Source organism: Podarcis melisellensis, assembly GCF_964234715.1.
Source record: "Podarcis melisellensis genome assembly, chromosome: 8".
NCBI lineage: Eukaryota > Metazoa > Chordata > Lepidosauria > Squamata > Lacertidae > Podarcis > Podarcis melisellensis.
The window spans coordinates 64,462,116-64,473,606 of NC_138540.1; the positions used below are offsets into that span (position 1 = coordinate 64,462,116).

The following is an 11,491-nucleotide window of genomic DNA, read 5'->3' on the forward strand; positions in this document are numbered from 1 at the left end:
CAGGGCTCCCTAGGCTGTGGGTGTCTGTCCGAAGCGCGGGGCGCTCTGCTTTGGCACGCTTCGTGCAGCAGGCTGCTATCCGCAGCCTAGGGAGCCCTGCAGGAACTCCCGCGGGCTCCCCGGGCTTGCTGATAGGTTCCTGAAATCTGGAGAGCGACAGGGGTCAGTGCGCACCGACCCCTCTCGCTCTCCACGCTTCAGCGAAAGCCTGCATTCGCCTCATAGGATGCACACAGATTTCCCCTTCATTTTTGGAGTGGAAAAAGTGCATCCTATAGGGCAAAAAATACGGTATTTAATTTATTTCATAAAATTTATATACCGTTTGATTATAAAAATAAAAAACCTCAAAGAAGTTTACAGAAAGAATAAAGGAATAAAATTGCTAGTAAAAACAATTACTGTACAACAGTTGCTGAAAACGCTTAGAACTTTGAAACTTGCAATAAACTAAGAAACTCATCAGCATTCTAGATACCTGAATAGGCTCCTCTAAACAGAAATGTTTTTAGCAGGGGCCTAAAAGAGTAAAGTGAAGATGACCAGCCTGATATCATTAGACAGGGAGTTCCAAAGTGTAGGTTCTGCCACAATGAAATATCGATTTCTTACAAATGAGGAAAGTATTATATAGCACCTGCAGCAGTGTCAGTTCTGAAAATTGAAGTAGCCAAATGGGCATATAAGGAGCAAGGAGATCTCACAGGTAAGCCAGTGCCAAGTTTAAAGTAATACTGGGTTTTTTAAAGTTGTGCAAAATTTTTGTATAGCTTTTTCTTATTCGCGTATCTATTTAAATTTTAATATAGTAATTGTATTTTCATAGCAGTGGTATGCATACAAATGAATGGATTTATTTATTTTTTATGCTGTAGTTTTATAAGCAATCATTAATATTAAGAATACATAATGATTTTAAGTCACAAGCTGCAGTATAATAATCCACATGAAAACTGTTATATGCATGGGGGGAAATAGTATTTTCTTTCAGTAATTTAAATAGTGGAACTTGCAGTTTTCAATGCAATATGTTGCAGCATTTGTAATAGGAACTATAATAGATTCACTGTGGCAGTGTGTTTTTTTCTTAATGTAATTTGGATGGTTACTTCTTCAATTGGATTCATAGGTCACCAATAACGTTATGTTAATAATAACACTATGGATGGATCTCGACACATCGAAGAAGCATTTCATTTAAACATGTTGTAAACTTTGTATGAGAAATCGGGTTTGCAAAAACAGAACTCCACAGCGCCATCTGGTGTCACAGTGTTATAATGCTTTTTCTTTGCCAGTGTAGCTGAGTCCTATGTTAATGAAATGCATACATAAATCTTGTAACCCTTGATCTGTTTTCAGGCATTGCTCCAGTAACTGGGATTGAGGAAGAAGAGATATTGGATCCCAATGGGGAGACTCTTTCTATCATTGCAAAATTCCAGCCCTTGCTTATGGACACAATGACAAAGAGCAAAGACGGTTTCCTTGGAGTGAGTATCACATTTAATTAGTGCTGCAAGTTTTAATCAGTAGATCAATCAACTAGAAGCATTAGTGGATTGATACGAAGGCTGGTCCAGTTTTAACCATCAGGTCAATGAATTAAATGTGTGCTTGTTTCTCGTTTGCTCCAATTATATTGCTGTAACTGGGAACGTAAAATAAAGTGCTAGGCAGTCTTTCCTTCTAGTAATAGCTTTGTTCAGGCATTGCACCAAACCGTAGTTAAGAAGGCTTAAGTATGGAGTAATGGTGTAATATCTGAATGTCTTGTGATCTGTCAGCCTTCTAAAGTGGAAGAGACTTCACAGGGCTGCTTCCTAACGTATCTTTCTGCCTCTGCAGATTTCTCACATTGCCCTTTCTGGGCTTCGCAACTGGACGGCTCCGGCTTCCCCTCTGAGCTTGATGTTCGCCCAGCAATTCAAGGCCTTCCTTCCGCCAAAGAATAAACTGGAACTTGCTGATCCTTGGTGGGTGATTCCCAGTGAGCTGAACATCTTTACTGGGTACCTTCCCAACAACCGTTTCTACCCCCCAGCCCCCAAGGGGAAAGAGGTAGGCAAAGTGTTCATCATTGCCATCAATTGGAAGGCTAGGGAGTAGTAACGATGGATCATGTTTTGAGTGTTCAGAGTGCTTCACAGACGGCCTCCTTGCAATCCCATCTAAATCTTTATTGCTTGGCCAAAAGCCGTCTGCAGCTATAAGATAGCGTGGTAAAAAGTGGGACACCGCTCAGCTATGGTGAAGACACAAACTAGTAAGAGAGCCCATTACTATATTCAGAGTAGATATACTTACATACAGGTAACTCTCAGCTTTCACACATTTAACTTGTGCACATTCAGTTTTAGGTGCTTGGGGGAAAAAGAAAGAAGAAGAAATGGGGCGGAAAGGGGGCAGACGGCTGACTTTGGCAATCCCACCTGCCATTGAATCCAATGTGCTTTGATTATATGCGATTTTGGCTTTACGCACTATCTCCAGAATGTAACCCCAGCATAAGTTAAGTGTCACCTGTGCACTGATCTGCTTAACAGAACTGCTGTATCCCTAGTTTGATGCTTGAGGACGTGGATTCTGATAACAGCCTCTCCTTCTTGGGGGCTCATATTAGTGCTTGCTGGCATTTGGATAACAGCGTCATGCAGACACTGAAAAATGTGAGCAGCGCTGATTCCTCAATAGACACCCTTTTGGGAGCACCCCAGATACGCAGGGTGGTTCACTCAATTCTAGCACGTGGCTTGAGAGGAATTGGTAAAGGGACCTTCCTTGCATGTGATATTTTGAGTTCAGTGGCATCTGAACAATACAGAACAGTGAAAACAAGCAGATCCATTTCCAGTCCTTGGCTGCCGTGTTCTGGAAAGATGGAATATGGCATGTTAAAGCTCACTAACAGCAATATTCAAAATGCTGGAGGCTATAAACGGTTGAAAGAGGCTAAGAAAACAGAGAAGATGACCTTCCTTAGTCAGGTGTGGTTATTGAACGTGGCCTTGAAGGGGAGTGGTTTTGAGGTTTTAGATCCACTGGCTGCAACCTGCTGTAATCCCCTGTACTTTCCCCCCCAACATAGGTCATCATTCACAAACTCTTGAGTATGTTCCATCCCCGGCCGTTTGTGAAAACTCGGTTTGCCCCTCAAGGAGCCGTGGCCTGCATCCAAGCTGTTGCCGAGTTCTACTATAAGATAGCCTTCAGGTAAAATTGCGTAAGGGGAGGGTGCTTACAGTTAGACTGGTTGAGTAAATGTTACCTTCGCATAACTTTTGCCATTTCCCTTGCCCCGTTTTCCTTTTCTGCCGTTTCTTCTATGCTGTGAGCCTGCAGGCAGGGACTGCTCTGTTTAATTGACGGTATGTAAGCCACTCTGGAAGTCTTTTTGGCCAGGGTACAAATGCTCATAAATACAAGAATTGTTCTTCTTCCTTGATCAGCTTTCCTTGCATTGATATGGGCCACATTTGTACATCTGCTTCCCTCTGCATAGATGGCTTGCTTCACTCCTCCTTGCTCATGCTGGGAGAAACAAACCATGTTCCCTGTCCAAACCAGGGTTCATGGGTTGTTTCACTCCAACACACTACAAGGGCTAGCTTATTGTCATGGTTTATTTGTAGTGCAAATCCCAGGAATCATGGGCTATTTCTCCCTAGCATGGGGAGGAGTGAAGCAGGACATTCAACTCATGCACAGTAAACCATGGTTTAGAGCTTACTCACAGTGACGTGTTATAGCTGCTGTTAAACAATGTTTCATATTATAGGAGTTGCATGGACCATGTGGGTACTCCCCACATCATCAGTGTCCTCTGTGGGAGCCACTTGCCATTGGCATGGGAAGCCCCTATGTGATCCAAGCGACCAATGAGATGCAGAGTTTCATATACTGATGCAAGAACACAAAGATAAATTAGACTTCAAACTATAGTGATGGCTCCATCTTAGGAGGGAGGCCTAGAGTGTTTCCAACAAAAGATAGAGCAGCTGCCCAGCATACTTCCCATTCAGAAATCTGTTGCAGAACTGCAAATATGGTAAATACAGGTAGTTCTACTGTATGTGCAGATGTTGGTGGAAGAGAAAGCGTCCTTTATGGGCGAGAGTTGTGTGGGACTCCAGGATATGGTCCCATGCTTTTGCCCCCAGCCTAGGCCTCTCATTCAGTGACAAACACCATTAGCCACACAGCAGCTGGGCCTACTCTTGGCTTCTTAGCCTTCCTCAGGACAGCTAATTGCTTGGTGACATTCTCTCTTATTTTCTTCCAGGATCCATGCAGAGTTCCAGCTGAATGAGCCTCCCGATTTCCCGTTCTGGTTTTCCCCTGCCCAGTTCACAGGCTACGTCGTCCTCTCCAAGGATTCCTCCCACGTTCGAGAATTCAAGCTGTATGTTCCTAACAACAGGTGAGGGTTGCCCCACTTCCAACTTCTTCTGATTAGAGACAAACACACAAATGGCCTTTTTAACTTGAACATGCAAGCTCCACACATTTGATTATTTTGCATTATTCTATTTTAAGTCCGGCTTCTGAGATTTTCGTAATAAGTGTTTTGGAAGTTGTTCATTTGTAGAACAAGATCAGCTTGGCTTATGCTTCAGTTCAGCAGCTAAGGTTTGCTAGGTGAGCAGAATGCTCTCCTGAGAGACGCCCACCTGGCCTTATCACTGCTGGCCTCTTTGCAAGGAGCAAAGGCATGGAGTTGCATTCAGCTAAGTCCTATTCAGGGTAAACACAATGAAATGAATAAACCTAATTTTTTCATGTCCATTAAGTTCAATGGGTCTTCTCTAAGTAGGACTAGCATTGGATACTGCTACTGGCAATTAATTTATTTCATATACATACATACCGCTTTTCTCCCAAGGTGGTTTACGATTAAAGTTTTAAAATACTAATACAAACAAATGATATAGAATTTAGGCCAACAAACCAACCAATGTTCCCTTCAAGAACTGGTGGCGTGAGGTCCCTGGCTTAGGCTTCCTTGATTCTACCTTCCTCCAGGGCACACACGGGTCTAGAGTAGCTACAAAGAAAGCGGAGAGGGGCTACATCAGGGAGGAGGTACCTATGGTCATCCATTTGTTTTTGGACTACAGTTCCCATCATCCCTGGCCATTGCCCATGCTAGCTGGGGCCAGTGGGAATTGGGAGTCCCAACAAGATCTGGAGGGTCACAAGCTCCCCATCCCTGGACTACCCCCAACATTGTATCAGGCCACTGATAGTCCTTCAGAAGCTGATGGTATGTTCTCCTTGCTTCTATACTTCTGTCTTCCATCAGGGTGCACAGGTATTTCTTTTTTTAAAAATCATCTAAGGAAGATGGCTATTTCAGCAGGCATTTAGGTAACTGTAAATTGATTCCATGCTGCTTCCTTGGGAGGTCTGGTGTTTGGGGTCTTCGTTCGTTGTTTCTTAATCGTTGCTTTCGAATTGTGTTAATTCATTGTAACCTACCTGAAGGTTTCCAGACTGAAGAGCAAGATAAAATATTTTTTGATAAAATTAACAAACATTTCAGCACATGTGGATATCCTGCACCTGACTTTTTCTGGATTTTTCTCACCAGGTCTCTCAATGTAGACATGGAGTGGCTCTATGGTGCCCTGGAGAGCAGCAACATGGAAGTAGATATTGGATACTTGCCTCAGGTCAGTAGCGAGAATCGCATTTGGACTGTCTGTGCTGCTGTATTTACAGTACTGACCGATTCCATCTTATACATTTGCATGCCTGATTTGCATTGTTCTTTATATTCAAAAGAGTATAAAGCGAAAAGTTCAATTCTCTCCTTGGTTTTTGCAGTACATTTTGTTGAGTAGGAGTGGCTATTGATAGTGGTTGGTAATGGTTTGTTTTTAAATATTACAGTGCTTTGAAGTTTACATTGTAGACTACCCTGGGGTCACAGTGATGAAGAGTGGCTTAGAAGTTGAATAAATAAATAAATAGCTAATAGCTAGATGGTTGCAACGTGTCTTCTAGCCTTATAGGAATGGGACAGTAGCTTAGGATCTGCAGGTAGATGTTTAAGTGATTTGAAGTAGATTGGCAATGATTTCTGACCCCAAATTATTTAACAATGGCAATCCCCACCCCCCTTGCACAGCTGAAGTGGGAGAAAACCTGGAAGGAGGTAAGCAGAAGTGGATTTTTTGAATGGAAAACAAATTCTGAGCTCAGAATTCTTTAATTCCAATCATATTTATTTGGCACCTGGCTAAGTTGGACCTCAAGCAATCTAGTAAAAAGAAAAATGTGAAGTAGATCCCACAAACCCAATGTCTGCTCACCGTGGCTCCAGGCTGCATTCCACATCCCTGCGTGTGACATCTCTATAGCGCTGTCTGTTTTCTAGAGCAGTGTTTCCCAACCTTTTTTGGGCAAAGGCACACTTGTTTCATGAAAAAAATCTCGAGGCACACCACCATTAGAAAATGTTTAAAAAATTAACTCTGTGCCTATATTGACTATACTGTATATAAAGTAACTCTCTTTAATAGGAATCAAATAAACACAAAGAAAGTATTTTATAATTACTTTATTATGAAATAGTAAGTAAACAGAAATATGAAAAATTATAAAATACTTTATTCAGTGCGCAACCTGGGCCTGTTTGGCTGAACACAAAGCTGATATTCTGGCTGGAATCGAAGAAAGACACACACGTAGCTCTTCGTCAACAGCTCTCAGTCTCTCTCTGTATAGAGTACAGAAGACTCTCAGCTTCAAAAAATCACCTTCCAAGTTGTGGAGGGAGAGCAGAACAATGACGGGGTGAAACTAGCAGCCTCATCCTCATAGCTCCCCTCCCCCCCCCAGCAATGTGTTTCCTAAATTTAAGGCTTGGTTAGGATTGCCATGTGAGACATTTTAAACAGGGGCAAGTACCTTCTCAACAGCTCCTTTGAATGGTAATCTTCAGAGATAAAGACCATCCTTTCAATATAAGAACTAAGAACCAGGGGGAAGAAGTTAGTATTTATTAACCAATGTGACGTAAAGGCCTCAATTTTGGGTTTGTGACATTACAAGCCGTCAACTTTTTACCGCATCAACACAACCAGAACAACAGAACCGGGTAGCACCGTTGAGTCCCAACAAATTTATGATGGCATCAGCTTTTGGCTGCCAGCCTGGAATTCCAAACAGCAGGTTACCGCTTTTCTCCTTCTCACCACGGAGGGCTGACCTGCGCGCCTTTGGAGCAGGAATTCAACAGATGGGTCCGCAGGGGCGGGATAATCATAATCAAACCGATACTGGCTGCACGTCGTTAATGCCCCAATCGCTCGCATGCACACACTGCAAAATTAAGACGGTGCTGTTAATCCTTGCCCAGAAGGTCGCAGGCATCCCGAGACCCTTCGCTTTTGCCCTTCAACCGGGTACCCTGAGCCTGACTGCGCACAACCCCCCCCCCCAATTCAGTAACGCTCCCTCCCATGGACGGTTTTGCAGGCCGCTCCTACTCCGAGGCAAGTCCCAGCGACTTCCTTCCGAGAAAGTGCACTTCTTGCAGCCGGGTCCCAGGCCCAAGCTGGGCGGGCGAAACCCCGATGGATGCCGGCCTGAGGCGCGCCTAACTCTGCCCCGCCGCAGGGTCGAGGCCTAGCCCTCCTCCAACTGCCCTGCTCCCTGTGCCCGTTTCCTCCGAGGTAAGTGGCTCCAGTGGAGCTGCCTCCCGCCGCGCGCGGACTGGGCGCCCCGGGAAGGCGCAGCGGCGCCCCGACCGCCCCTCTCCGCCTGCGCTCGCTCCTCAGCCGGGCCAGCGGAGCACCACCTGCCCAGCGCCCGCCACCCAATCGCGCGTCCTGGCGGCGGGAGGAGGGGGCGGCGTCGGCGCCCGGAGCCTGTGAGCCGAGGCGATGTCGGCCGGGCCTAAGCGCTGCCTCTGCCGTCGTTGCTGCTGCCGCCGCCGCCATGATGCTTGTTTGCTTTCAATGAGTGTGCCCTCCCACGGCACACCAGGCAACGTCTCGCGGCACACTAGTGTGCCGCGGAACACCGGTTGGGAAACACTGTTCTAGAGACCAGTGTATGTTCACTGAGAGTTAAGTGCCTTTTGTCTTGCAGATGGAACTGGAGTCTTTGGGGCCCTCGGTCCCTTCCATGATTCACGATGAAAACGGGAACGTGATTGACAGCAGAGACTCAGAAGGAGAACCAATTCAGTTCATATTTGAAGAGATCACCTGGCAGCGAGAAATAAGCTGGGAAGAGGCTGCCGGCAAACTGGAAGTTGCCATGTATCCATTTAAGAAAGTATGGAAAGAGCCTACCTTGCATCCCCTTAAACGTGATTAAGTTATTCTGCTAGCACTCATGTATGGAAGGGCTAATTCAGAGAGCCTTCCCAGCCTGATTTGGTGGTTGTGAAAGTTACCAGGCTCTGCAGTTATTGATGTCTGCTAACACAGCATCAGGGACGCGGGTGGCGCTGTGGGTAAAAGCCTCAGCGCCTAGGGCTTGCCGATCGAAAGGTCGGCGGTTCGAATCCCCGCGGCGGGGTGCGCTCCCGTTGCTTGGTCCCAGCGCCTGCCAACCTAGCAGTTCGAAAGCACCCTCGGGTGCAAGTAGATAAATAGGGACCGCTTACTAGCGGGAAGGTAAACGGCGTTTCTGTGTGCAGCTCTGGCTCGCCAGAGCAGCAATGTCACGCTGGCCACGTGACCCGGAAGTGTCTTCAGACAGCGCTGGCCCCTGGCCTCTTGAGTGAGATGGGCGCACAACCCCAGAGTCTGGCAAGACTGGCCCGTACGGGCAGGGGTACCTTTACCTTTTAACACAGCATCACAGCAGTTCTATCCAAGACTCTGGGATCTTTTAAATGACTGTACAGTACATCCTTTTGATGGATGAATGCAAATGTTGGCAGAGACCCCAGAGGAATATTCTGACCGGAACCAGGTTTCTTAGGGCACAGGCAGGACCTTAAGTGCTGCATTGTTCATCCTTCCTGTTACCGTAAGTCCCTGGTGCCGTTATAAAAAGATGAAAGTGATGGAGGTGTCTTGGAGGGCATTTTTCTGCTGCAAGCAGAGCAGGACACCCAGCAGGCTTAGCACAGTACTTACCTTATCAGCAGGAAACACAAGACATGTGTGGCTTGTGGGAGTTGAAACAAAGAGCAAATTTATAGCATGAGCTGTTAAACGCTGTTCTCATTCATCCAGCAACCAGAACTACCCTTCCACATCTAAATTAATCAGCTGGAAAATGTGGGGTTTTTTTGGGGGGGCCAGAATGTAGTAAAAACAGCTTGTGAAAAAATGTGCAGTTTGAAGGGATTGTTTATGGTTAGCTGTTTCCTTAAGAAGCCTGGTTTTCCTTAAAGGGGCTCATCTGTTTGACCTGTTGTGTGACTTTTAAGGATTGTAATTAACCCATCTCTCACTTTTTAAAAAAGTGTCATCATACGCTATAAAGCTTTGTATTTAAGGACTAGCCATAGGCAAGAAGGAATTGGCTCAGATGTAGCTAGAGACCAGAAAAATCTTTTCATGTACAGCAGCCCAAATGGTATAATGCTCAGAAATGGAAGAGGGGACAATGCCAACAAAGGAGGAATGGCAGGCGAAACTGATGGGGCATGCAGAAATGGCTAGTTTAACGAGTAGAATAAGAGACCAGGAAGAAAGAACTTTCAAGGAAGATTGGAAAAGATTTGTAGAATATTTGAAAAATTATTGTAAGCAAATTAAGGCGTTAGAAAGATTAAGAGTAAATTCAGCAGTATAAAGTGAGATAAAACTGAGAAAGAGAGAATACAGAATAACTAGAATATGCAGCGCTAAAGGGTAACTAAAACCATCCATGGAAGGGGTGGGGGGAGGGAAATCAATGTTAAATGTATGGTTTGCATTTTGGTAAATGTTAATGTGCAAGTGTGTGTGTGTGTGTGTGTGTGTGTGTGGAATAGAATGTAAACAAGCAAGCAGGCTGGTCAGGGACGGATCAAGCGCTCTGTCCCTCATGTTTTCAACTTTTTCTGTTGCTTCTTTTGGTCTCAAGGTTTCCTACCTTCCCTTTACTGAAGCTTTTGAGAGAGCAAAATCTGAGAGTAAACTGGTGCACTCCATACTGTTGTGGGGAGCACTGGATGATCAGTCATGCTGAGGTAAGAGGGGCATTTCACATCACAGTTTGTTTTTAGAGGACATGTGAAAAAATCCAAATTCATATTAGGACCAGTAGTAGTAGTAGTATCCTTTCTCACATAATATGAAATATTAAAAAGATATAAACATATACAGTACATTATACAAAAATATAATAATATTATGTATTGGTGGGTTCCCCACCCCCTGCCCCACAAGCAAGTGTCCTTTTTCTTTCTGTCTCTGAGCAGGTTCAGGGCGAACTCTCCGGGAAACAGTCCTGGAAAGTTCGCCCATCCTCGCCTTCCTGAATGAGAGTTTCATCAGCACCTGGTCACTAGTGAAGGAGCTGGAGGAATTACAGGTAAGAATTCGGCTACACCAGCTTAGGGCCAATGGATGGTGCTGGCCTGTCAATACAAGGTGGTGGTGGCAGGTCAAGAATGGGTGCATCAAAACCCCACAAGCAGCCTCACTAGCGCCTATTCTAGACATCCAAAGAAACTAGAGCTCTCTGTTTTGGACTAAGTAGGTGCTTTTTGTAACTGAAAGCAGTTTAAGACATGGATTTGTTTTCCACAGGCTAAGAGAGAGAACGAGGTCAACAGCAAACTCGCAGACCTGCACCTGGAAAAGTATAACTTCCCCGTGGAGATAATGATCTGTCTGCCCAATGGCACTGTGGTAGGGCTCTGGCTCCCATTTTTCCTTTGCTAATTCCTTCTTTTATGAATTTGTGGTGTCTGCTGGGGATGGCAGTTGTCTTCCTCTGCTATGCTAGCAGCAGCAGCAGCAGCAGTAGCTGAGCATCTAATAGCTGCCTCTCAAGAGCTGAAAAACAGTTTCATTTTGGAGCAATACAAAGTACTTGTGCTAAGCAAGGCATTTACAGATTGAAGCTGCCAGGGCATTTCGTAGTGATTGACTTTTTCTTGTTCTTTCCAAAAGCTCAGGAAACAAGGTCCACAAAAAGTCGGTAGGTTCACAAAGCGTGCTTCTTAATAGACACAGAATATTTCCGTGGGTACCAAATGGTATTGAAGAACTTGGTAGAATGTTACATTGGAGGAGGAGATAAGACTGAATGAAGGTTTGGGAGAGAGTTCTGTGCGTCATGTTGCAATGTTTAGTAGGCCACTTAATGTTTTTAAATAACTTTTAGAATACCCATATCCAGAGCAGTTCCAAAACATTTTTTCTTTATTTGGGAGCTAGGTGCTCTCTCCCTCTCCTTCTCTCTGTCTTTAAACACAGAGAAGCTAGACCTGATCAGACAGCCATGAAAGATTCTGGTAGGCCTCACTTACTGATAAAAGTTGTTTACTAAAACCATACTCTGCTCAGGCCACTTCTCTGCCTTTTCCTGGATC

The 11,491-nt window shown here is 44.9% G+C and overlaps 1 protein-coding gene across 2 annotated transcripts in view; it reads left to right on the forward strand.

Annotated features, from left to right (window-relative positions):
• SELENON (selenoprotein N) overlaps positions 1 to 11,491 on the forward strand; it is a 117,070-nt gene that overhangs the window by 13,555 nt on the left and 92,024 nt on the right. For both annotated transcript variants that reach the window (XR_014170974.1, XM_081921477.1), the window contains exons 3-11: positions 1,363 to 1,493; positions 1,849 to 2,061; positions 3,089 to 3,213; positions 4,283 to 4,420; positions 5,591 to 5,672; positions 8,098 to 8,286; positions 10,036 to 10,141; positions 10,373 to 10,485; positions 10,704 to 10,805. Coding sequence is in view for 1 of the 2 variants with exons in the window: in XM_081921477.1 (XP_081777603.1) it covers positions 1,363 to 1,493; positions 1,849 to 2,061; positions 3,089 to 3,213; positions 4,283 to 4,420; positions 5,591 to 5,672; positions 8,098 to 8,286; positions 10,036 to 10,141; positions 10,373 to 10,485; positions 10,704 to 10,805 (1,199 nt within the window). In the remaining variant the exon portion in view is untranslated. The remainder of the gene's footprint in view (positions 1 to 1,362; positions 1,494 to 1,848; positions 2,062 to 3,088; positions 3,214 to 4,282; positions 4,421 to 5,590; positions 5,673 to 8,097; positions 8,287 to 10,035; positions 10,142 to 10,372; positions 10,486 to 10,703; positions 10,806 to 11,491) is intronic.